The following is a 27572-nucleotide window of genomic DNA, read 5'->3' on the forward strand; positions in this document are numbered from 1 at the left end:
TCGAGTTGGAGGGGTGAACAGCAGCTCTGACGAGTGCATTTGAAAAGGTGATAGACACAGACGCTCAGACAAAGGTCCACAGACCACACAGACACCCCCCCATGGTCCGAGCGAGGTGGTCTGGACCATACGCTATAAAGTGATATTGCCCAACAGGTAAAAGAAAAATCTTTTATCAATTTTTTATTGTGGAATTCTTTTTAATATCTCGAGGAAAATTTTTGTTTATCGAAAACGTTTGGGAAACGTAAACTTGTAGGCTTGTACGACCTTGGAAGGGGAAAGGGGTGTATGATTGGCCTATAGCCTTTGACCTGACCCGGCTGGGCTGGCCTTTTGACCTGACACTGGTGGCCTGGCCTTTTTGGAGGTCTTTTGAGGATCAAGACCTCCAAGACCAGACCACCATAGTTCAGGGCGGCGCTGTCGTGCTCAAGGGTCGTACTGTCGTGTCAGGGGTCATAACAGCGTGCTTTATGATCGTACCGTCGTGCACAAGGGTCGTATCGTCGTGCTCAAGGATCGTACCGTCGTGCACAAGGGTCGTACCTTCTTCGTGCTCAAGGATCGTACCGTCGTGCACAAGATTCCAACCCTCGGACTCGAATAATGAGTATAATTGATCACAGAAGATCTGAAGTTCATGCCCCAGTCAGACGGCGATAAAGATATGATACAGATTAGGTACAGGAAAACTTCGGTGAGTTAGTGTTGTCAAAAATGACCGCATCTCAGATGGTCGATTAACACGGAAATCCCACAATGGGGATTTCGCTCGATATATATATATATATATATATATATATATATATATATATATATATATATATATATATATATATATATAGTATACATTCTTAGTAAACACGCGGATCACGTGTGTTTCAGCTGTGGTGAAAGTCCTTCGGTGAAGCGAGGTTTCCCGCGGTGAATTACCATTCAGAAATAATACTTCACTTTGTTCGTTCATGACAAAGTTGGAGAGAAATGGGACGTGAGCGAACGAGGTCTCCTCCTCCTCGTCTGTTCCCGGCGCTCCCTCGCGGATTCGGGAAACGGAGAACAATATATACGAAAGAAGAAGAAAAAAAGTATGGTTATTTTGCTTGCTAAACCGGACTGAAGAATCACTGTAAACCTAATAGACGTGTATGCTTAATTCAGCAGTGTAGTGCAAGGCGAGAGGCCTACAGTGAAATTCACAGCGAGACTTGAAATACCAGTGAAAAGAAAGACCTGTTGACGGTTCACTGCTGTGCAAATGCCAGCGGTAAACAGATAAAGGTGTTCTCTAACATTAACATTAGAAAATAATAATTTGTTAAATAGTGGATTTCATTGTACCACGTTACTGTGTTGTGGATTACCTTGTATACCATGTGTACAATGGATTACATTATATACCATGTGTACAATGGATTACATGGTGTACCATGTGTACAATGGATTACATTATATACCATGTGTAGAGTGGATTACATTGTCTACCATGTGTGAAATGGATTACATTGTAGACCATGTGTGAAATGGATTACATTGTAGACCATGTGTAAATAGAGTACTTTGTATACCATGTTTACAATTGATTACAGTATTACAGTGTACCAAGTGTACAACAAATGAACATGTTTACAGGATATAGAACCACAGAAAGCGGTGTATGCGTCCGGATACAGTGATAAATAGCATCCGTGGAAAAGGCTCTTATTAAAAACATTGATATATTTCATGGAAGTTAGATATGCCGGTGTTCGTGGGGCGAGCGCGGATGTGGGCTGAAGATGTGAATTAACACGAAAGCGATCGGGTCTTCGCTTCACACTTAACACGAAAGCGATCGGGTCTTCGCTTCACACTTAACACGAAAGCGATCGGGTCTTCGCTTCACGCTTAACACGAAAGCGATCGGGTCTTCGCTTCACACTTAACACGAAAGCGTTCGGGTCTTCGCTTCACACTTGCTCTGTGACTACCAGCATATTATCCTTCTCATGTCTGAGATTAATATATTCATTTCGTTACGTATAAAGTAATATTTTCTCTCTTTATCTTACAATAATTATTTTGTACGTTTTGCAATATTCAATAGTTATTCCGTGCCTGTGTGCAATATTCGATGATTATTCTGTTCCTGTTTGCAATATTCTTTCCTTCAGTGAGAGTAAATATAGCCCAGTAGCCTTCATTTAATATTCTGCTGTTATCTTCATTATGAATACGTCGAATATTGTTAACGTGCTAAAAATATCATCATGTCTCTGTTGAACTTTGGTAATATATTTTCCCCTTTTTATTTTCCTTTGATATGTTTTTTAAGTAACACTTATAGGTAGTAATATTACTGTACTCAGTAGTGAAGTGGCTCTGTGCAAGACAGGTTTGCGAAGGTTGTAAACAAAGCAATATTACCTTTGATGCGCAGTGTGTGTGTGTGTGTGTGTGTGTGTGTGTGTGTGTGTGTGTGTGTGTGTCCACTCTGCTCTGTTAGAATCACTTGAGCACAAGGTCATCTTGACTTGTGTCATGCGCTGCCTGGCCTGGCCCCTCGTTTAAATCCCTCGGTACGGCTGTGTGCTGCGACCCTCGAGTACCGTCGTGCTCATGGGTCGTACCGTCGTGCTCAAAGGTCGTACCGTCGTGCTCAAGGATCGTACCGTCGTGCTCAAAGGTCATACCGTCGTGCTTAAGGGTCGTACCGTCGTGCTCAAGGATCCTACCGCCGTGCTCAAGGGTCATACCGTCGTGCTCAAGGATCGTACCGTCATGCTCAAGGGTCGTACCGTCGTGCTCAAAGGTCGTACCGTCGTGCTCATGGATCGTACCCTTCGTGCTGAAGGCCCCATGCCATCGTGCTGAAAAAAAAGGTGCACAGATTGACTTAATTACTATATTTGTGTTTCACCGTGTCATTCACACTACCCACGTAAAATGGACTGCGAATGCGACGTGGTAATTTGAATTACTCCCTTACACTAGGGCTAATGTTAGCTGAGGAGAGAGAGAGAGAGAGAGAGAGAGAGAGAGAGAGAGAGAGAGAGAGAGAGAGAGAGAGAGAGAGAGAGAGAGAGAGAGTATAATTGGCCCAGTAATTACCTTGTTTAGATAATTTGGCAATTTGTTAAAGAGGGGAAGCCATCCTTTATCAGCGAGTAACGAAGTAATCACATAATGTGCTGACTGTAATTAATTATCTCAAAAGAAAAATTAGATTGGTTAGAGCAGCGATTTATTATCATTATTATTATTATTATTATTATTATTATTATTATTATTATTATTATTATTATCTGAGACGAAGCCACATGTAATAGCTTTATATATAGAAAACTTTTCAAAACCTGATTTAGTTTGTCATTGCGTGGGGGTGTGGGGGTTGAGACCTTGGGCGAAGTCGAAGTCGTTGCCAGGAAAGCAATTAGAACGCAAGGAATGTTGAACCCGGATTTGTCTAGACCTTAGGACGTAACCAGCAGTAAAACCCAGGACTTGAAACTTGTAAAGTAGATCATCCCTTACTTATAAAGAGCCATCCAAGGTTGGCCCAGAAAGTCACAGGAAGAGCGCTTGTCTCTCGTTATGCTAATGATATTCCCACACTGATGATAATGTGTCGTAAAGTGCAAGCTGTTCTAAACTGCATCTACACCTAGCCAGTGATAGCTTCTCTCTCTCTCTCTCTCTCTCTCTCTCTCTCTCTCTCTCTCTCTCTCTCTCTCTCTCTCTTCAAGGTGTTGCGTAAACGAATTGGCGATTTGGTAGGAGCGGGCCATCGAACTAGATATAATTGACGATATTGTTAGATGGATAGATAGATACTGACATAGATTCTTCCTTAAGGTCATATATTCATGTAGATAGATATAGAAATACCTCCTTAATTCTGTATATTCAGATAGATCTATACAGGTACTTCCTAACGTAGTCTACTCAGATAGATGGATAGATAAATGTAGAGGTGGTTTATATAATGTAGTTTATTCAGTGGGTGTGGTGTCTTTGTGACTCACAAGTTAACTCAGACATTGCCAACCTTTGAAGGTATGACGTAATCCACATTAGTATTGTAAGGTTGTGACACAGCACTTAATTGGATCACCCCTTCACAACACTGCCAAAAACATCTTTTTTCGTTTTCTCTCTGTCTCTCTCAGAACAAAAATGCGATCTCTTCATTGGTCAGTTCCCATGTACCTTGAAAAATTATGCGGTCTCCTTATTGGTCAGTCCTTGTGTACCTACCACACGTGGATTCTTATTGGCTACTCGTGTGTTGTAGAACCCGCTCAACTCTTGGCCTAGATTGCCAGGAGGAGGGAACGTACCGTACACTCGTTGAAAAAAATAGTCTGGGAAACGTTGATGCGTTGTCTCGTAATGTTATTTAAACGTGTCTGGGTTTTCTCGTATTGATATATAAACGTATCTGGGTTGTCTCTTATTTCATAAACGCTATGTTGTATTTCATAAACTGTTTTGTATTTCATTAACGCTGTGTTGTATTTCGTTAACGCTGTTGTATTTCATTAACGCTATGTTGTATTTCATAAACGCTATGCTGTATTTCATAAACATTATGTTGTATTTCATAAACGTTCCTGCCGTTGATCCGTTTTTCATCAATGTTGCAACGTTGTCCCGTTTTTCATAAACGTTCCCTTTGTTTACGAGTGGGATTAGTAGCCATTGGCAGTTGACCTTCCTAGGAATTATATATATATATATATATATATATATATATATATATATATATATATATATATATATATATATATATATATATATATATTTTATAATTGGAGGATGAACTAGAGCAGTGGAACGTTTGGTGGCATCCTTGCCAAGTTGGTTGGCTACTGTGTGTTGGTAGTCCAATGGCATGACACCCATGATTTTGAAACGAGTGAAAGAAATGATGAATAGCTTTTGTGTGTGTGCGTGTGTGTGAGAAGTAAAGTATTTTTTTTTTGGAATTTTGCATTGCAAAGGAATTAGATTGCTAGGAATGACAGGTGCTAGGAATGATAGATTGTTAGGAATGATAGATTGTTAGGAATGATAGATTGAAAGGAGTGATAGACTGTTAGGAATGATAGATTGTTAGGAATGATAGATTGTTAGGTATGATAGATTGTTACGAATTATGAATGATTAGGAATGATAGATTGCTCGTTGTAGATTATGGTAAATCACATTTTGTAGGTTTTGATAAACCACAAGTGTTGTAGATTATGATATACCAGACTAGATTATCATAAGCCAGTGTTACTGTAGATTGTGGTAAACCACAGTTTTGTAGATGGGTTGTGAACTAATAACTTCTGGTACGACGACTTAACTCCTTGAGTACGATGACGTAGCTTCTGGCGTACGATAACTCAACCCCTTTGAGAACAACTACCCAATCCTTTGATCCTGACGACCTAATCCCTTCATCATGACGACCCAACCCCTTTCATCATGACGACCCAACCCCTTCATCATGACGACCCAACCCCTTGGTTACGACGACATGCAGTGCGACGCGATTCGTTTGACCTTTGAAGTACGACAGCTGAAATCATTTGTACTCCAGGAATCAAGCCTGACTGAAGGTGATAGGTCATCGTAACCCAAGCTCTTGATAATGACGGTGTATTTGTCCCTAAAGACTACAAAACACTGTAGATAGAATACCTTTGATCCGAGGAATTAGCAGCCTCCCACGAGATTGGAACCTTTTTGTGTAAAATTAGGAGGATTAGATATACACTTTTATATTTTCTTGATGATATTTTTTTTTTGATGTGTTTGAACAAGGCGGCCATGACTGTTATTAACCCGTGGTGTTGTTTCTGTGTCTGGATTGCAGGGTCACCTAGGCCTGGCATGTGAGGGCGAGGGTGTGGAACACATGCTTGAGGACCACCCCACCTACCTCGAGTCCTTCTCCAGGCTCCACCAGGAGCTCCTCTCCGGCGATGGACCCCTGCCACACCTGCACCGTCGGTACATCGCCATCATGGTAAGGACTCGAGTCTTCTTTCCACACTCACTCACACACACACGAATGTATCATACGGTACCGTGAGGGGTAAGCTCCTTTCCCGTGGCTGTTTACGGCGCCCGTGGTGCAGCAGGGACGGGCGATGTTCCTGGCTGGTCATGGTAGCTTATGGTGCCACCGTCATGGTAGGTCATGGTATTTGGCAGTCCTCACCACACCACGATGATTGGGTCGTGTGGCATCACTCCCGTGGCTTCGCTGGGTATGCTATCTTACGGTGGGTCAGCTCGCCAGTGTCACTTGTCATTTTTGAGCGGGGTCGTCATGCGCGCAGCCCGCATGCCTTCCTATTCTCTCTCAAGCCCCCTTGACCACGACAGTACGTTGTGTTCCCCTCCTTCCCTTCCCTCCACCACACTATGAGCACGACGGTACGACCCACCTCCTCCACGACAACCGGTGGCCATCGGACTCGAGGGGTCGTACCGTCGTGCTCAAGGGCGTTTTAAACCAGCAGGATGCCATCTGCGACGACGCCCCTCCCTCACACACACACACACACACACACACACACACACACACACACACACACACACCAACTCCCTCCTCCCACCTAGCACTGGCCCCTCCTCCGCCCACCTGCCTAACGTCAAGGTCGGGTTGGGGGGAGGGGTAAATGTGGCCTCCAGCCAGGCACTTGTGACACCAAGCAAGCTCAAAACACACACACACACACACACACACACACACACACACACACACACACACACACACACACACCACCTACAGCCTCCTGACATCCCGCCCCAGGATGTAGGGCTCAGTGGCCTAGGTTTGTTGGTTTGGGTGAGTGCCATGGCTGTGCCACCAGCCCCCTACCCTCCCTCACTCCCTCCCTGGGGTCTTAACCCCCTCACCTTATTCCTCCAGATCACCCGCCATTTATTCCTGTATGTTGAAGTTATTGGCTTCCTATGTGGTACGTTTTCCTCTTCTCGTCTTCCTTTATTTGTGTATCACGGCGTGTTTCCGTTCGTCCGTCCGTCTCTTTTGTCTGCGGGTTCGTTCGCAGGTACGTCTGTACGTCAATTGTGTGTGTGTGTGTGTGTGTGTGTGTGTGTGTGTGTGTGTGTGTGTATGCGTGTGTTCCCTCCCGCTCTCCTAGGCCACTACAGGCCCTCTCTATCACCCTCCCTCCCTCCAGGTCCTTTGGCCCCTCCAGCACCGCCTGACTCATCCACCTCCTCCCCTCGCCCAAACCCCCCCCTCCCCCCGGCCCCCTTCCAACATAGCCTCCCCAGCTTCCCTCCCCCACCCTCCCTCACTAGGATCCCCGGCAGTACACACTAGGGGCTAAGCTTCAGTTATATGTGTTTATGACATTTCGCAATAAGTAACTAAATAAACAAAGAACGTTTTACTGAATTTAGGCAGCCATTCGTCGTAAAATACATAGCTGAGGTATTATAGATATTACAGAACTGGGAGGTCATCACAGTAACCATGTAAGTTATAAAAGAGTTAAAAGATTAATCAGGGATTGGATATTTCTGGTGCATGTGTCAGTGATATTACAGGCATCGCATGGCTCCTCCTTATGACCCAAGTTGAATATTCCCTGTGTGGAACATAACCCTATTCTGCCATCTCCAACGTGAATCCAAAACCCTATTCTGCCATCTCCAACGTGAATCCAAAACCCCATTCTGCCATCTCCAACGTGAATCCAAAACCCTATTCTGCCATCTCCAACGTAAATCCAAAACCCTATTCTGCCATCTCCAACGTGAACCGTCTTACACAACGTACAGAGATCATAGATTCCAGCACCAGTGTGCCAAACGTGTGCCAGGGGCGTCTCCCAACCCACAGTCTTCGGTTGCTTATAGTTTTTGAATGACCGTCGAGTCTTAAAAGGACTTATGTGGGGAGTCTGTATTAAATGCTGCTTCCATTAAACCCGATTTGCTAAGGCCCTTAGCTTGCCAAAGCCCTTAACTCGTCAGGGCCCCTAGCTTCTCGAAGCCCTTAGCTTACCAAAAGGATTTAAAACTTCGAAATCATACTAGCGTGTTGGTAGTCTTAGATGGCCAATGGTGGTCAGTGTGCTTTTGATATGTGAGACAGTTGGCCTCCTCTTAAGTATGTGTGTGTGTTGTGTGTGTGTGTGTGTGTCGGGGTGGGTATGGGTGAGGTTCTTCGTGGAATCCTCAGCCACTGTTACTCCCAGCTTTCCCCAGTACATTCTTCGGCTGAAAGTTCAACGCAGCGTGACGCTGGTGGATTTTCTCCTCGTATCATGTGTAAGCACATGTCTCAGCCAGGACATACATGCCTCCTCAGCTTGGACATATCCCAGCCTCAGCCTGGACATGTCTCAGCCACTCGAAGGGACTGACAATAAACCGTGGCATGTGCCTGAGAGAACTTTATAACTTGTTGATGAGATCTGAGACTTGTTGCTGGGTCTGGGTATTGTGTTCACGGTTGTGGCTTGTGAGCAATTAACCCCCCACCCCCCTTTGATTTTTCGAAATGATTAGCATTCACTTCCATGTTTTTATTAGGTCCTTGATACAGACGTCATTAATCAAGGTAATCTGGCCTAAGCTGAAGTTAGGAGAGGTTTGTATTACTCTTACTCCCTTGTGGTAAGCTGGGTTGTTTGTTATCGTTTGGGGCTTTCCTTAATGTGTGTGTGTGTGTGTGTGTGTGTGTGTGTGTGTGTGTGTGTGTGTGTGTAAGATAGTGCGATCACTTTGATTGTCTGTCATCTTGGTTCATTGCGGACAGAGGTTGTACAGCGGCGGCTAGATGGGCCTTCCATCCCCTCCCTGGCGGGAGGTGGGGGGTCAAACAGACAGACAGACAGAGAGACAGACAGGTGTTCAGTGTATACATTGTGACAGGCGGGGGGCCGGGGGCGTCATTTGGCGTGAAGTTATATCGTGTACCCCGTGTTATTGTCGCTTTCCCTCCCTGGCCAAGTGATGGCGATGCATGTGTGACACCTGGAGGCACGTAATTATTATATCTGTAGGTTCCACGCTTCCCTAGAGAGGTCAGAGGTCACACTAGCGTCACTGGAACTCCGTCCCAATATGTTCGTGTGGGGAGATGGGAGAAGGTAAGGAGCATTTTGAATTGCCTTAGTTTTCCCCGTTGCGAATGACGTAGGTTGGGGGGACTATGGAGGTTACGTGGGCAGTGACGTTGGCCCGCGCGCGCGTGTGTGTGTGTGTATAGGTAGGTGCTTTACTTCCTGAGCAGGAGCTGGACTTGCTGTACGTACACCTAGCATGGATGATGGCATGACCTTGGAGACATAACCCTCCCCCCCTCCAGCCAGAGTCTCGGGACTTATTACTGACTCGCCACCAGCCAGCCACGTCAGGCTGGGCCCTTGGTCGAGCGGAGGAGACCTGGGCTACAACCCGTTCCGCTCCACTACTTCTTCCACGAGCCTAATTAAATCGCAACGAGTACCCTACAACCCCGGAACGACTTGTCGGGCCACGCGCCCTTGACGGGGTGTGCGTATGTGTGTGTGTGTGAGCGGGGGAAGGGGATGGGTGGTAGTGGTGGTGAGAAACAGGTTGACAGGTAGTGCTGTGGGGAAGGGTAGGCGCCAGGCGAGGTGTAGAGAGATAACTATGGGGGGCTACCTGCAGGTGTGGCCACCACCGTCAGAATCCATCGCGTGAGCTTAGCGCACACGACGCCACCACACCACCACCACCACCACCGCATGCAGTCGCTGACCATCGCTGGCATGGCGAGTGTCGAGGACTCCTCACGGAGGGACATGCGTAGTGGTGTGTGTGTGTGTGTGTGTGTGTGTGTGTGTGTAAGGCCTGGCCGCCCCACACAGGGAGACGCCCCCCCAGCACGAGATGCACTCCTTCGCCTCGCGCCACCTGCCGCCCTGACCTAATTGTTGCATGCGTGTTGGAGCGTCTGCTTTAACGTGCAGTGTCTGCATCGCGACTCTTCGTCTCCTGGGAGGGTAGGGAGGTGCAGGGGAGGCTTCGTAGTCCTCCCCTACACCTCTCAACCCTCCCTCTCCTCATCCCTACCTCCGTCAACCAGCAAGTGTAGACCGCAGGCGATGATGGCTAGTCACCATCCTCTGGCGCCGATGTAAACGTGGTGATGGATTCACACACACACACACACACACACACACACACACACACAAACACGCGCGCGCGCGCGTGTTACATATCACAGCGGTGTGTAGGGAGCGTTGTCATCAACCATCATCGCCGCGCCCTCCCTTTTGGCACGTAACTTCACCCACGTCATCCCCCCTGCCTTGGTGAAGGGATGTGGCTTTGCCGTAGTGAGTTAGGGCGAGGACCTCAACAACCCGGGCACCCTTGGAGTTCGTTTTTTGTATAACCCTGGCTGGGTTGTTGGAGGGGGCGCGAGCAGGGCAATAGGGTTTGACGTGGCATTGGCAAGGGAGGGCATGGGTCAGGTGAGGCGTGGGTCAGGTGAGGCGTGGCTGCCAGAAGGCGCGGGGCATGCACTGACGTGGGTGAAGTTACGTGCCAAAAGGGAGGGCGCGGCGATGATGGTTGATGACAACGCTCCCTACACACCGCTGTGATATGTAACACGCGCGCGCGCGCGTTGTGTGTGTGTGTGTGTGTGTGTGTGTGTGTGTGTGTGTGTGTGTGTGAATCCATCACCACGTTTACATCGGCGCCAGAGGATGGTGACTAGCCATCATCGCCTGCGGTCTACACTTGCTGTACAGGACTTGTGATGTGACTGGCGTAGGGAAGGTGAGGGAGGATATGTTCGCTCTTGTATGAGGCTGGGTTCGTGAAGACTACCCGACCGTCAGGACCCCATCCGCCACTAACCTGATTAATCAGAACCCCGCCACCTGCCACTACCCTGATCAATCAGAACCCCCACCTGCCACTAACGTAACCAATCAGAACCCGACCACCTACCACTACCCTACCCAATCAGAACCTCCTCCACCTGCCACACTTCAGCCTTGAGAATGGTTAACAACCCCGACCACGGGTCATCTGACATTAAATATTTTTTTCCCGCTCGTATTTATGTGTGTGGCGCCAGGGAGTCGCCAGTACAGCGAGAGGAGAATATGAAAGGTGAGGCGATGAGTATGTAGGCCAGGGTTGTCGGGAAGTGTGTGTGTGTGTGTGTGTGTGTGTGTGTGTGTGTGTGTGTGTGTGTGTGTGTGTGTGATCGGTTGTTGAAAACACACGTACACTGGGCACGCGCGCTGGCAACAGGAACACGTGTTCGGGAACCGAGTTTTGCCCCATGATGGAAAGTTTGCTCCGCAGGACCGCAAGAGAGAGAGAGAGAGAGAGAGAGAGAGAGAGAGAGAGAGAGAGAGAGAGAGAGAGAGAGAGAGAGAGAGAGAGAGAGAGACCTAAATTTCAACTGAGTAATGGATGTGGTTCTTTCTTCAAACAGCTGCGATGAAACTCGAGGAGCTGATTCGAGTTTTGGCCTTGTGTAAGATATGAACAATTGGCTGAATATTTCCTTATCCAGTGCACTTGAAAACTATTCCAATATTTGGCAGAGGACAGTTTTTCTCCTTTGCTCTACCCACTGTGAAGTATGTTAGTGACAGGCTAGGGACATTATCAACGCACAAGTCCCTCTCACACACACAACTCCAAAAGACTTAGTTCCTGCTAGGTGGTAATCATGGCGAGGCTTTCGTTCACCGCATCCCATTCTCATTACTTGACGATAAAGTTGAATTTCCATCCACCACGTACATCTGGCCAGCTTTGGAGTTTGTGTAGGTCCCCTTGTAAGATGATGCAGTCCTCCACGCTCTCCGATTCTCTCATGACCTCTGCATCGTCCACGAACTAGGACCAGAATCCCTTGGCACTCCAGTGGTCACCCGAACCCATTTTGCGGACTCTTCAGACGTTGTGCGTGCGTGCGTGCGTGCGTGCGTGCGTGCGTGTGTGTGTGTGTGTGTGTGTGTGTGTGTGTGTGTGTGTGTGTGTGTGTGTGTGTGTGTGTGTGTTCTACGGCGGTCGGTGGCAACTTTCTCTTCGCAGGATGGCCACTCACCTGGAGTGTTGGTGTTCACCCTCCTCGCCCTACCACGCCAGGGCGTATGGTGCGCGCCGCCCCCCACCCCACCTTACACCACTCCCCTTTGCCACACCCTCCACGGTAGGTGGCGTGGAGCACCCGGTCATCACATCCACGCTTCTGTAACACCGGAAACTCACACCACCACGCCATCATCCACATGGCTCAGGTTCCGCGCCCACGCCGCCCCAACCCGTCGTTTTTACCCATATCCAGTGACAGTAACTATCCCCCCCCCATCACCCTCATCCCCCTCTTCAACTTCCCCCGCCCTCAATATCTAACGCCGTTTGTCTCCGCACCTCCACCCCCGCCGTCCTGCTCTCCCACCCATTCATATCCCACGGCCTCTTCCCCATCAGCGACATTCCTCCCCTTCTTTCGTAAAGCTGCCCCCGGCGCCCCGCCACCCCCCCACACCCCCAGTGAGGCGTCCTGTGGCTCCACCTCTCCCCCACCCCCCGCTATGTGAAGGTGAACCGCCACGAACCAGTTCGGGCATCACGTGATCTTCCTTTGAGAGTAACACCAGTTTTGTCCATGTTGAATTGTTATCGTCCCTCTTGGGCAGTGTTGCAGCGTCACGTCATCACCCCCCGTCACATTTACAAGAGTTTAAAAACCCCATGTGTCTTCCCGCCACTCAAAACGAAAAGAATACATACATACATACATATATATATATATATATATATATATATATATATATATATATATATATATATATATATATATATATATATATATATTGGAAAGGATCACAATTGAGCGCGTGATCAAGTATATTCATACGAGTCCACGGGGAAATGAAACACGGTAAGTTCGCATATGATTATTACACGAAAGTGCACTTGGGAACTTATCGTGTTTCATTTCCCCGTGGACTCGTAGGAATATATATATATATATATATATATATATATATATATATATATATATATATATATATATATATATATATATATATATATATATATGCATGCATGCATATAAGATACATATTTTCATCACTTAAAATAGGGTTTTAAATAAGGGTTAACGATGCTGAGGATATGCAACGAAATCTCTTTAAATCTTGTCGCTCACTGTGATTAATGGAACTGTTTTTATTTGTTGCTTTATATGCACTTCCTCATTATACTCGCCATTATGTGTACGTGACTATTAGTCTTAGTCATCTTTCAGTTCCTAAAAAAAAATGTATATTTACGGTTTTTTTTATCATTCATTTGTGTATGTCCTTCACATGTGTTACAGGTCACTTAAATGTCATACATGTGAGATTCATGGCGGCGTTGTATATACACAGGCTTTAGGGTGTTGAAAGAATAAGATATTGTATACACCAGTTCCTGGTGTGATTCATTTTGAATAGTTACCCATAGTCTAGTTAAGATTCCATTTTCCTTCAGGCTGTGTGGTTTGATTTCGCGGTTTTCTTTTAAAGGTTTTTCCACACCCTGCATCTGCGTGTTTTATTCCGTGGTTATCACATTTTCCGTTGACGCTGCTCTCCCCCGGTTTTTATTCTTAGCGTCGGTTTTGTTGAAGTCTTTCTTTGTTGCAGAGGAAGGCGGAGAAGAGGGGGTCCGGCCAGGCTGGGCTTTTAGCGCGATTGAATGGGAATGGATTTTTAATTAAACGGTCGAGAGGATATTTTTTTTCCTTCTTTTGTTTGTGTATTACCGGGGGTAAAATAGTGTTCTATGGCGACCAGTGGTGACGCTTGTGTTGCAGGGAACTGTTCCTTCTGTGACGACCATTAGTGACGCTCCTGTGGGAGAGAAATGTTCCTTCTGTGACGACCATTAGTGACGCTCCTGTGGGAGAGAAATGTTCCTTCTGTGACGACCATTAGTGACGCTCCTGTGGGAGAGAACTCTCAACGCTTCACAGTGGTGGATGTTTTCTTCGCAGTGTTTTTAACGGCAGTGTGAGGGGCGACCGTAAACGCTAGTGTGTGGAATACGGAATGGTCTGGATGCATTTCACAGTTCCTGGGCGGGGAGATGGTCGGGGGAGGTGGGACGATCTGGTCGCGGCCGTAAACTTTATATGGTTTGCTTGTGGACTGTTAAGTTCGCTGTTGACAAGTGGTTTGGTCGGCCAGGTCGGGAATTCGTGTGCTGGTGGTTAGCAAGGTTGTGGGTTCGATTTTCTCTGTTGCAAGGGGTGTGGATATCCTCCCCTTCCGATCCCCTCCCCATGTGGCGATTCGTCGTTGTGAATTAAGACGTTACAGTACCCCACTTGCAGCGGACACTTAGTGCACCCCACTCATGTCAGACGTACCGAACCCGACTAGTGTGAGACTTACTGCACCCCACTTGATGTCAGACGTACCGTACCCCTCATTAGCAAAGTTCACCTCCCCTTCATTCTTCCCTGCAGGTGTGATATAGAGCAGGCAGGTGTGCCCTGGGCTATACCAAAGGGCAGCCCCTCGACCCACTCCCCCGCCTGCCTGCACATGAGTCTTCCCTTGCCTGGGAGCTTAGCTGGTTTGTGTGTGTGTGTGTGTGTGTGGGGCAGGTATGAGTTGAGCCTAAGGTTTATTATGGCAGGTATGTGACGAGTTTACTTGGTAGATGAACTAGACAAATGTGTTGAATGATTTGTTAGGTGTGTAGGCTCAGTGGATATGCACTAGGCACGGTAGGTATTTAGAGGAGACATGTATGGGGGTCACAGGTGTGGGTGTGATAGGTGTGCAGAGGAGGCAGATGTGGATGTTTCAGATGTGTAGTGAAGGCAGATGTAGGCATAGGAGGTGTTTAGTGGAAGTGGATGTGGGGGTGGCAGGTGTATGGAGGAAGTAGGTTTGGGTGTGGATTAGGTAGATACGGGCGTGATAGGTGTGCAGAGGAGGCCGATGTGGGCGTGGCAGGTTGGCAGAGGAAGCAGATGTGGGCGTGGCAGGTGTGATGAGGCAGGCAGGTGTGTGGCGGACATGGCTCAGATGTCAGCTTTAAGGAGTAGGTAATGTATACGGCGGCCGAGGCCACACTCGCCCTACAACTGCTCACGTAACCACCAGGAGGAGACGCGTAGCTGTCTTGCTAAATCGTTGGCATACTCCTAAAGCACGAAAGTACGACCCCATGAGCACAGTGATACGACCCCATGAACTTGAAGGCACGACGACTCCTTGAGCACGGCGGTACAAGTTAGCTTTGCTGGCCTGAGCTTTGTGACCTGGCTCTCCCGTCATACTCGAGAGGCGTACCGTTGTGCTGAAATGTCGTACCTCACCGTGCTCAAGGGTCGTGCTATTGTGCTGAAAGGTCATATTACTGTGCTCAATGGGTCGTACCATTGTATTGCTCAAAGGATCGTACCTTCGTATTTAAAGATCTCGCCCTTGTTTTGGTCTGTTTTTTAAGTGTATAACTGACACCTTTCCCCCCAAAAAAGTATTATTTTAACATAGTATAACATATTTCAGTCGTTAATCGTACTTGTATGGTGGATAATAGATTGATAAGGTATTATTTGTGTGAACGTTTTTGATTTTACGGGAAAAATAAGCATATATGTATTAAAACCATTGTTGTGTTTATGGGCGTAGTGCGTGTTGCTGCCGGTAGGTGGCAGTAGTTGGTAACGGTAAGGCTGTTGGTGGATGGAACGCCGAGAAAAACCTGACCTGCAAACATTTTGATATACTGTATATACTTGGGTTAGTTTCCTGGAAATTTTGTTGTTGTAGCACAGATAAATGATCGTAGATTCGTTCAGTGTATAGAAGGTTGTTGTGGGAACACCTGACATTTCTTGCGCTTGTGTTCTTTGAGTGAGGCGGAGGCCAGCGATGTTGTCGGTTCTTGGGACTCGTACCGCAGCTGCCTGGTAAAAGGTCTTGGCTCTGGGCTGAACGGGTCCGCGGTGAATGTCGGACGACCACTTGTGGTATTTTTAGGCCAGTATTCGCTAAGAATAGTAGCCTACCTGAACCCCACTAATGGTTCCGCGAGTGAACGTGAGGGTCCATTGGGGGTGTCGGAGGGGAGAGCGAGGTGAGAGTGTCATTGGCCAAGGTTATATGGCGAAGCTTAGGGCTCGCAGGGGTGAATGAGGGGATTGTGTGGGGTTATGTCGGGGGGGAACGGGTGGCGAGGGGTGAAGAACGGGACGCACACTCGGTTAAACAAGGGGGAAAACATGGTGCTGCAGGGTCGACCAGCGGTCGGACATCAGCTGCGGAAATAGCAAGTAGATAAATGGAAGTAGAGTCCGCAAATACTGTCCTTTAATGCGATTATTCAGAGATGAACGTACAGCAACGGGTCATAAAAACAGTTTAAGTCATTGTGTAATGTCAAAGGATCATTCTTACTATTTGGTTATGTGATGGTAGGCAGGCTAGCCAGTAAATTTATATAAGCTAATGTTTTAGTAAGGGAGAATCATCCTCACATTAATGTCAAAAGGAGGACCATCCATCAGTTTATATTCTGCTGACTGGCTTGTTGGAAGACACTCGTGAAGGTGGTGTACTTATGATAATTGGCCTGAATGGGAGCCAGAAAGGAATTTCACATGATAAATTGTCTGAATAGTATTTATGAATATAGTTCTATTAAGTACTCGAAGTATGACACTCGTGTCAGCTAAAGAATATTTCCTTGATAAATTTTACTGTAGTTGAAGAGTATCAATATTATATTAACCAGCGTTTTCAATGCAATGAATTAGCCAAGTTGTTGAGGAAGGTGGAGACATGATGCAGCACATTTTTATGCAAATGAATAATCGTAAGAATAATTGTTGTCAAGTGTATGATGAGCAAAAAGATCTTGAGGGATACTTTCTGCTCACTTACATTCCTTAACGTCTTAAGTATGACCAATTAAAATGTTTTGATTTGCGATTGCGTAAACCTTGGGTACGATGACCTGAATCTTAGCACTATGACTTACCTGACCCTTTAAGGATAAGCTCAAAGGCCAGACCATCTTGCTGTAGGGCCGGATCGTCGTGGTCTAGGGCCTTAACTCACCTTCGTTCTTTAGTTTCGTACCGTCGAGCTCTCGGGCAGTACCTTCGTACTTTAGGGCTGTAGTACCATCCTACCCTAGGAAAGCACCTTCGTGTACCAGGGCTTTGGCCATCGTACTCAAGGGCCGTACTGTCGTGGTCGAGGACCATGTCATCGTGTTCAAGTGGTCAACTTTCAGGAGGAACAAACAATTCAAGGCTGTGACCCTGGTCGGTAAGGGGTGAGGGTGTGGGGGAGGTGCTGATAATGTGGACCCCCGCGTTGATGGTGACCTCTGGCTTGAGGGCCATGGCCCTGGGTGGACACTCAGGGCCGAATACCCTTCCCTGACCCTGACTCCTGGCCATCGACTTTAGTGTTTTGCATCCCATCATAGGGGTTAAGGGTTAGACCTTTCCCCAGCCTGTAACAGACCCATCCATATGGGATGTAATGGCTGGCCCGACCTGGTGCCGGTGGAAAGCACGAGCCTTGACCTCCCCGGTACGCCTCTTGAGCGTTATGCTACAGTTCGAACACAACGGTACTTACTGCACGTACCACAGATGTAGGGCTGTTGTGTACGAAGGTACGATATTTGAGGATAATGGCCTAACCTCTGACCTGAGCTTTAAGGATTAGGTCAAAGGCCAGGATATTACCCCCCATAGGTCGGACCGTCGTGCTTATGGGCCGTACAACTGTTGTGCTCAAGAGATTTAAAGCGTGTTGGGTTACCAGCAGAGACTTAATCAATAACCTGCACACACACAATATTTTTGTTCCCACAACAATTTAATTTCACATTTTCTGTATCAGATTTTCTCAGATTTTCATGGTATGGTATGTTTTCGAGCAGTCTCTGAATGATAAAACACTATTTACCCAGAAGTATTATGATGATAAGGACCCAATGCTGAAAATTCCATTTTCCTTCCATTATCATCATCTGACACGGTGAGAAAAGCGACATGCCCTTCAGAATTAATTTCGGTCGACCGAGTAGTCATTGAATTAATCCATGGGCACGTAGGTACCGTAACACAGGAAGAAGGATAGCTTAGCAACGGAGGAGGGAGCGTACTAGAGTAGCCAGGATAGCCTAGCATCGTAGGAGGGGGCGTAATACCGTAGCCTAATAGTGTAACATAGGCAGAGGAATAGTCTATCTATGGAGGAGGGAGCGTATTAGCGTAGCCTATTTGGAGGAGGGAGCGCAGTAGCGAGGCTAGTATTGGAGGAGGGAGCGTAATAGCGAAGCGTAGGGTGGATAGTATAGCTAAGTTTAGAGGAGGGAGCGTGTGCCGTAGCTTGGCTGTAGAGATAAGCCTACCATGGCAGGAGCGAGCGTAGGACAGTATTGAGATACCTGTTTACTCGGCAGTCTAAAGTTTCATGGATCTGGTTTGCTCCTTTTTTTGTTTATGAATGGATGATCCTTGCCAGCCAGAGAACCTCTTGCTAATACGTACTTGGTTTTTACACTTTCCTGGTGGAATGTAGTTTTAGTAACAGTAAAAAAAACAAGGAATTTAACAATGATGTTTTAAAGGTTTCCTTTTATGGCAAATCTCAGGTTCTTATTATTCCATTTGTCTGTCGTATCTCGTACAATGAGAAATCTCTTCCTGCGTATAACATTGTATATCCTGTTGTTGGTTGCCTTGGCGGGTGGATAGCATAGCAGTGGCCTTGTCCACCCTGGCTTTTACGTAACATGTCATTCGAACGCTATAGTTCTTATTCGTTCACAGATTCCGGCATCATTTCCTGTGTTTCTTCCGGCTGTGATAAAGTTACTTACTCCCCCTCATTTTTGAATGCATTTCTGTTTTGTTTCTGTGCTTTACAGACTTATCATCGGGTGTCAGCCAATTTTTCCTCTATACCCATCACAGATTTGAACGCCATGTCTTCTTATTCGCTTGTGATAAAGCCTGACATAGGTATGTGTTGTCATAATGTTTGTCATAGTCTGTTACAGTTGTCTTAGATTATGACATAGAAGACCCCTACTTCAAGTGGCCTACTACTTGAAGAGGTAAGGCTGTACTGTTTTGTTCACTCATTGCAGTTTTACTGTGTAACAACGTTATTCACCGGAGAGGTACAGTTAATTTGCCATTTTTGAGCACCGACAATACAACTCGTAAGGTGGCGTTAGGTTATGTTTCCTCATACGTGAGTTGCACCGTCGTGCTCAAGGGTCGTACCGCCGTGCTTAAGCAGTTCAGTAATCAATACGGCCGACGCTTCGTATGACGGAGCATCTACGTAGTCATCCCTCACCCTGTGGCTTCCACCCGCTACTTCTCTATGGCATCTCACCACTAACCCTCATTTGGCTTTCACCCACAACCCTCCCCACCACTCCCCGACGGTCACAACCCATGTGGAGGGGTGGCCAGAGACCGTTGATTTTAAGCCTACGTTCGTCCGTCTCTTGAGCTATTCAGGCCAAGGACGGAGCTGGTGAGTATAGAGACTTGATCATCGTGGGTCATCACCCTGAGAGGAGGAGGAGCATTGCCAAGAACCCATTCTTTAATACTGTATTTGTCCGGAAGACACAGAGAGGTTGTGAGCCTTGAGGAACGTAGGGGCAACGTGATGTGGTTTGGGATACTTACCGACGACGTTTTAGCTCGTTGGGATTGTCAGAGGGTAAGTTGTGGGCTGTTAGGATCGCTAATAGAGTACCGTGTTAGTATTTAGGTGTAGATAGGGTTATGGCTTACGAAAGTCGTCAGAACAGTTTGCGAGTTGGGTTGGGCGTGTGAAAGGAAGCTGTGGGTTATTTTGATTGTGAAGTTATGGTGGATGAGGTTGTTGCTCAAGTAGTATGTTCTAAAAGTTTATTAAAAAAAAAAAGTGTTGTATTTGTGTGCCCCGTTGTATATGACTGCAAATTACCTTTGTGCGTGCTTCTGCTTTTATCATGTATCGAGAACTCGTACCTCAGACTGACATGGTGTACGCTTGGGTAATGTGCTGTGTGTGGGGGCGAATATTGCTAACTTGTTTACAGAGGAAATTAATTTCAGAGGTAACAAATGAAAGTCAGCATGGACACATTAACTGTCAGTCAGCCCTATGAGCAGTGTGGGCCTGAGGGCTGCGGCTTCCTTGGTCTACTAACTACCCAATCCAGCAGCCTGGGCTCAGCCCGGGCTGTGGGGAAGACCTCTCTGAAGACTTTACCAGGTACGACTCTTCGGTGTGATGGCCAGGCATTTGACCCTACTTAATTTTCAGGTTATGGCGTTGATGGGCGAAGATTGTTTTGAAGTGTTGAACTGGTTCGGTAAGATTTTATTATAGTCCTAATTAGGTCGTTTGGAATTGCTTTAGTGGTTGTGGGATTGTTAAAGGACTGTATTAGTGCGAGCCAGTGGAGTTTATGGTATGCTGGTGCGGGTTTTTCATGTTTATATAATTTTACAAGTGTTGTTGTTAGGTTATTCTTTGATTTGGAAGTGTGTAGCTGAGTGTTTTAGTACGTATGAACTGGAAACTCAGTGGAAGTGGCCAATTGGTTATTATTGTTTTTTATATTTATTCTTGTCGATGCGTAGTGTGAAATTGTTTCCTAAGATGTAGTCCTCAAGATTTTATTTAGAAAGTATTGGTGTTGGGATATACAGACGAAAGAATTGTTAGTGTAGGGAAAGGTGGCATACCTCTCAAGTCTTTGGGACAACGTTAGGATACTTCTCAAATATCTGGGATAAGGTTAGAATACTTTTCAAATATATTGGGTAAAATTAGGGTACTTTTCAAGTTTTGGGGGCAAAATTAGCCTGCTTATCAAGTGTCTGGAGCAAAGTTAGGGGTAAAGTCAATACCTCTCAAGTATTTGGGGGAAAAGTTACCGTGTCGGGCAAAATTGATACTTTCAAGTAAGATTAGGATCCTTAAGTATTTGTGGAAAGGGTAGGATACTTCTAAGGTATTGGGAGTAAAATTAGAATACTTCTTTGGCATATGGGGCAAATTAGAATATTTTGGTATATCCGGGGGGGTAAAGTTAGGATACTTCTTAAGCGTCTGGAGCATTTCGTGCAATTATTATAGCTGATTGACCCGTATGATAGCAAGCGTCTCGGTGTTCACTGATTCTTTAGCCGTCCCACATCTAGTGTTACTAAGGCTGGGAGAGGAAGTTGTGGGTCGAGGTTATCATCCCATACTCGACAGGTGGGGACTGAATGCTATTTGGCAGAAGTCCCACAGTTTTTAGCGTATATACGACCGTTACTCTCGACCTGTGGTGGAAGGAGTTCGATCGGAATTTTAGGGGAATGTTGGGTAGGTAATGGTGCTTCACCCTCTGGGGTAGGGTGTCTCTGGGCGGTCGTTATCTGTTGCGGTGATGGGCCAGATGAGCAGGTTTAGAGGGAAGTGGTTCACGAGGTCTATGGGCATTGAACTGGAAAAATGGTAACGTATATAGTACTATCATCAAGCGATGGTGCGATGTGTTTGATGGCATGGCCGTAATGACCAGACACTTGAAAGTTTAGGTTAGGGGGACCAGGTGTTCGTACCCAAGGGTTCGCACCGTCATGCTCGAGGGGTTAACGAGTCTTTGGGGAATTTGCTGAAAGAGGAGCTGGGTTGTTGTGGGGTGCTCTGTTGACAGAAGGTAATTAGTGGGTTATGAGGATTGCCATAGGTGACAGGTGATGGTTGGCGCTGGTTTTGGTAGAAGGTGGTACTGGTGTTGTGTCGTTATAATTTTTTCCAACCAGAATGCTCCGAGTCTCTTGGTAGTATATCTTGGGGAAGACCGGGGCGATCATCAGCGATAAGGCGACCTCCTTCCTCATTACCACCGTACTTACTCCTCAAGTATTCCAGTCATTAACTCTTTACCTTCCCAACCCAACCTTTCCCTCCCCACCCACTTTTTACCTCTTCACAAACAACCTCACATTCGCCCCTCGGGCTGGAAACTGAAGCGTAGTCTGATCTTTCGTTGGCAGGGATAAAGATTTATTTTCTGTTCATTAGAGAGAGAGAGAGAGAGAGAGAGAGAGAGAGAGAGAGAGAGAGAGAGAGAGAGAGAGAGATACGAGTATCTATGACGAGTTTTGTTATAAAAAAAAAGAGAACAGCCAGGATATGGCTATCGAGAAGCGCCTGTAGATTAGAGAGAGAGAGAGAGAGAGAGAGAGAGAGAGAGAGAGAGAGAGAGAGAGAGAGAGAGAGAGAGAGAGAGAGGTTGTACTGGGTCCCGTAGGCCTAATAAGTGTTGCTAAGGCCCTTCTCTCTCTTGTCACCGCAGGAATGTGGACGGTCAAAGAGTTTTTTAAAACGACCTAAATGAAGGTCTTGTGTCCGCCTCTTGCTGGCTTACCCAAGAGAAAATTGAGGGTTTACAGAAGGATATATGTCTTCAGTGGCAGTTAGGTGGTTTGAGTCCACGTTAGAGTAAACTTGAGATTTGATCTTGACATCACGTGACCTTTAGCAAACTAGTTTGTACATTGACATTTGTTTTGGGTTCTTAGCCTCCTGGCCACGACGGTACTCCCTTTGAACATGACGATGCAACCCGAGGGCACAGCGGCATGGTATAAGCACGACGTTACGACCCTTTAGTACATCTGAAAAGACCCATGGTATGATGGCTTGGTTCATTAGGGTTCAAAAAGGCCAACGGTAAGGTCTCGATATTCGAGGTTCGTATTGATGGGGTTGAGCGGGATGTGCCTTGGCCTCCAAGGGAGGGTACTGTATGGTTTTCGATGTGCCTCGCGAGATGACATAGAAAGGCGAGTGTCTGGTCAGTGAGCGTTCAGTACTCACCCAGTTGGGGAGTGATGAGTGTCTTGGGCAGTAGTTAGCTAGTTGGGGGCGTGGTGAGTCTTGAGTCAGAGCGGTACTTGGCCACTTTAGAGGGCGTGACGAATGGTTGGGTGCTCCTGGTGTTGCAGACTTTTTCCCAGGGGTGTGTGGCCACTGACATACTCTCGTCGTACATCCCCAGTTAGGTCTGCATACATCCTTCCCTCGCATTACTCATTTCATCCCCAGTGTATCCAGTCAAACCTACATTTGGGCAGCGCCCCTGGCTTGAGCCAGTAAACCTGCAGTTTATGGCCCTGTAACCTACAAACATATTCCTGAGCCTGGAAGCCCAGACTCAGACAGACCAGGTTAAGGAGTTGGTGGACCAATCGTAGAGGGGACCTGACATCCCAGGAAGAACCTGAGGTAGGGAAGGTTCATGTGAAGGTCCTGATTATGGTGACTTTGTGAAAGTTCTAGGAAGAGCTTGAACACTGGTAGATGAAGGAACGGGTTAAGGAGAGGAGAGTTACAGGCCCTCCTAGAAGCTATTAGAAGAACCAGTATATAATCTCCATGTTGGAAGATGCTCGGTAAAAAATGGAAGTAATAATGTATTACATCCAGTCTTTAAGACATGTACATTATATGTAGATGAAGTACTTGAGGTGAGTATGTGTGCATATGCAAATGTAATTACTGTTTCTTGCCCACAGGAAGGGAGCTTAACACTCACGGGATTCCAGTTCTTAAAACTTAAATTTTATTGAACGATCTTTTGTTACATATTGTTGTAAACATATAGTTTGCTTATTTCTCAGGTTTCCTGTGAACTCTATTCTATTATTATCACAGAAAAAATAATCATGACATTGCTAACTCTCCTCTTAACCTACTTCCAGTTATGGCATATGCAGATTTTACATTGCAGCTTGGTTTGAAGAATTGGCCTAAATAAATATTAACATGTGATTCTGAGGAACTTGAAACTTTGAAACTTTGTACCATTTCCCTCTTAACCTCTACAGGTCAATGTACTTCTCTAGTCTGGGAAGTTAGAGGGCTTCTTTGCCATAGCTTATCGAGTGATTACCTGTTTTTGATGACTTTGTGGCCCCCAGCTTGAGTGCTTCTTAGTATTTTATCTCTTCCCTTTTTCTTGAGAATAAAACTTTGAAATGAAATCCAAAATCTGAATCCCCATACACAAGGGTAAACATCTCAATACTCTTGACATATTTATAGACTTAACAGCTGCCACAACCTAAGTAGTTGTAGGACTATATGACTACTGTTTTATCTCCATTCATGCTGATATAATATTATACCAAGACTGCCCACCTCTAAATACATTGCCTTTAAGTATCCTTCTCCTACATGCCCAAACAATGCAACTTAACCATTCTACCCACCATCTTGTCTGATTCAACTGTGCTGTACAGTCGCCCCATTGCTCAGTTCATATAAACATTAAAAAGTCATGTTTTCATGCTCTGATGCATTCCATTAACTAAAAACCATTCACTACAGCCATCATATACTTTACACATGCATTATTGATGTAATAAAAGCTTTGAATAAAATTTACCATACTTTTGATCACACCATGGTTTCAACGTCCCAAAGTCCTCTGTATTTGATATACATTAAGCCTTTTCTGAAACATTAAATGCACCATTACCTTAGCTTTGGGTTTCGTCAAGACCTTACCTAGGAGGCCTTGATTGTATATGCCAAATTGTTTTGATGGACTAAAAATTGTTTGAAAATAAATTGGATAATGGAACACCAAGTGCTGTATGTATTTTATGAAGGAGAGGAGCGATATAGTACTTAACTATGTGATCAAAACTAAGTATTTTATTTTTCTGTGAACTGCATTAGAATTTCAAGCTTGTGTTCATATCTCCCCTTTTTTTCTTTTTAGGCGGCGAGTCGACATGACTGCAGCTTCCTGGTGGAAGAGCAAAAAACTGCCTTTTTGGAAGCTGGAGGTCCAGAGGAGTGGCTACAGGGCCTTCAGTATGCACCCAAGAAATTGCAAGATCTTCACCACACTAATCTTATACTAGCACATCAGCCCTGGCTCTATGATAAACACTATGTACAGGTAATTGTGTACATGTTCACATATCATACCCACTTTTACATCCTTATGTGTCCCAGTTCAAGAAGCAAATAATCAACTGTAGTCATTAGATTTTTTTTTCAGAGGTAGGAATTGATGAGACATGGTGTGATAACTTCTGTATTTTTATACTTTTGCACACATTTAAGCAACACATATATTTGTAATACATTACATATATTCACAAAATTTTCAGCTATTCTTTTCATTAATTGGTTCAGACTTAACCTAGTGCCATGAGTCTTAAATATTTTTCTGAATAAGGTTAACTTTGGTGTTGAGGAGCATTGTTTGGTTGGTTGAATTTTTTTTTTATTATTTTGTTATTATATGGTATGGAATAAATTTCAGTCAATGTTTATGCATTTATTTATATATCCCTTTTTTCAGAAGTTGCTGAAGAGCAGTTGGTCAGTTAGTGAATTGACACATGCTATTTGCATACTGGCTCAGTTCCATGCTTTGTCATCGTATGTGCATGGATGTGGGATTGAAGCTGCCTCTGGAGATGTGCGAGTGCAGTCTTCAACCTATGTGCAGGTATCTACATATCTTATTCTGTTTTAGTTTGCATTCTACTATGTTCAGTAGTATAATGAAAGTGATATTTTAATTTAAAAATAATGCACCATTTTTTTCTATGTTGCATGCATCATGTAAAATTTGTATTAAAGTACATCATTCTTTTTTTCTAAACAGGCTTGTTCATCAGGGTCACCAAGTAGTCGAGAACTTAGTGAGGGAGGAGTAGACATTCTTCTTGAACGTATGAGGTCTCTTTCACTTGCTCAGTCCGACTATAATTGTGTATCTGAAGAAAAAACGAGAGAAAGGTAAATAAAAACACTTGGTGAAAGGCCTGGTTAAAAACTTAAAGGTAGTGATCAGGTCACCCTCACCCTTCTCCTTTTCAAAGTGGACCTATTTAAGGCATGTAACCTTCCATCTTAGTTCTGGTACTATCTCTGTTGCTATTTTCTGGACCTTCTGTATTAGCTCTAAGTTCTTTGGGCCAGTGTGTGTGTGTGATGAGCACAGGAAAACTGAGGATATATATATTTATTGTCTTCATTGTGGAAGTTGCATCTTAAGCATGAAGGGCTTTCATATATCTTGAATTGGTAATGTAATGCTGGGTGGGTAGTGTCCAGAAAGCAGACGAGAAAGGATAACTCTAATGTGCCTAAGGAGTGTAGTTTCAGATGAGGTTGTCTGGTGGATTTGGATTTAATGTGAATTAGGATGATGTTTGTATTATGTTTTGTCATTACTTGGAGTGTTGGGTAGGGGGGATCTGTAAGTAAAGATAGGTGAATTGTGAAGCAGGTGCAAGTTACTTATTGTTACTTGGGGAGTTGGTGGTTTGTTATAAATTAGTTTGGACTGCTACTGGGCATTGAAAAGTCACTCACAGGTTTACCTTGGCTGCTTTATAAGCTTTGGTTCAGCCCATTAATTGTACATCATATCATACATACTACAGTCCTCCAGTTCTTTCTATCTAGTGCATGAATCCTTGCTTTTAACCTGCCTGATATATTTTTAAATCATTTTACGAGAAATATGTTTTACTTGGATGCTTGATGTTTGAATTCTGTGTACACTTTGAAATTTAGCAAATGATTACTGTTGGTATTCTTTTCCAGTTTTGAAAAGCTCAAGAAGCAAACAGCTGACATTTCAACTCCAGAAGTAGAGTGTTCATATGTTGGCCATACCCGGTACAGCCATTTATCACCAGATCCAGACTTTATGTATGTAGATTTTCACAAGAGAGGAGAGAAGTCACCAGTCCCCACTTTGAAATCACAAGTAAGGGCATTGCCTTTGTATGCTATAGATCTAGATGGTTATGGAATTTTCTTCCTTCTTTTGTCTTTTCCTCTTCATATAACCTTTCTACTTTTTGAGTCTGATGTACAAACATGTGGAATCCTGATGAATTTCTTTCACTTTTCTCAGTCGCCCAAGATGGCTTTGATTGGGGCATGTTTTGCCCATCAGTCACCATTAAAAAAAGAAAGTATATATATATATAATGTATGATAGTGATATTATATATATATTTTTTTTTTTCATACTATTTGCCATTTCCCGCGTTAGCGAGGTAGCGTTAAGAACAGAGAACTGGGCCTTAGAGGGAATATCCTCACCTGACCCCCTTCTCTGTTCCTTCTTTTGGAAAATTAAAAAAAAAAACAAGAAAGGGGAGGATTTCCAGCCACCCGCTCCGTCCCCTTTTAGTCGCCTTCTACGACACGCAGGGAATACGTGGGAAGTATTCTTTCTCCCCTATTCCCTATATATATATATATATGTATATATATATATATATATATATATATATATATATATATATATATATATATATATATATATCTTTCTTTCTTTCTTTCATACTTCGCCATTTCCCGCGTTAGCAAGGTAGCGTTAAGAACAGAGGACTGGGCCTCTGAGGGAATATCCTCACCTGGCCTCGTTCTCTGTTCCTTCTTTTGGAAAATTAAAAAAAAACGAGAGGGGAGGATTTCCAGCCCCCCGCTCCCTCCCCTTTTAGTCGCCTTCTACGACACGCAGGGAATATG

The 27572-nt window shown here is 45.1% G+C and overlaps 1 protein-coding gene and 1 long non-coding RNA gene across 11 annotated transcripts in view; one reads left to right on the top strand and one right to left on the bottom strand.

Moving 5' to 3' along the window:
- The window catches only part of LOC139759914 (sestrin-2-like), a 108526-nt gene that overhangs the window by 70598 nt on the left and 10356 nt on the right, over positions 1-27572 (top strand). For 6 of the 10 annotated variants that reach the window (XM_071682529.1, XM_071682528.1, XM_071682531.1 and 3 more), the window contains 5 exons: positions 5849-6001; positions 24787-24969; positions 25378-25527; positions 25687-25820; positions 26634-26799. In XM_071682529.1, the coding sequence (XP_071538630.1) occupies positions 5849-6001; positions 24787-24969; positions 25378-25527; positions 25687-25820; positions 26634-26799 (786 nt within the window). The remainder of the gene's footprint in view (positions 1-5848; positions 6002-24786; positions 24970-25377; positions 25528-25686; positions 25821-26633; positions 26800-27572) is intronic. The other 4 variants (XM_071682530.1, XM_071682532.1, XM_071682534.1 and 1 more) reach the window with 1 other exon arrangement.
- The window catches only part of LOC139759915 (uncharacterized), a 30864-nt gene continuing 28388 nt past the window's right edge, over positions 25097-27572 (bottom strand). Inside the window, exon 2 of the long non-coding RNA XR_011715167.1 lies at positions 25097-25798. This is a non-coding gene — a long non-coding RNA (uncharacterized lncRNA). The remainder of the gene's footprint in view (positions 25799-27572) is intronic.

Source organism: Panulirus ornatus, chromosome 34, assembly GCF_036320965.1.
Source record: "Panulirus ornatus isolate Po-2019 chromosome 34, ASM3632096v1, whole genome shotgun sequence".
Classification (NCBI taxonomy): Eukaryota; Metazoa; Arthropoda; class Malacostraca; order Decapoda; family Palinuridae; genus Panulirus; species Panulirus ornatus.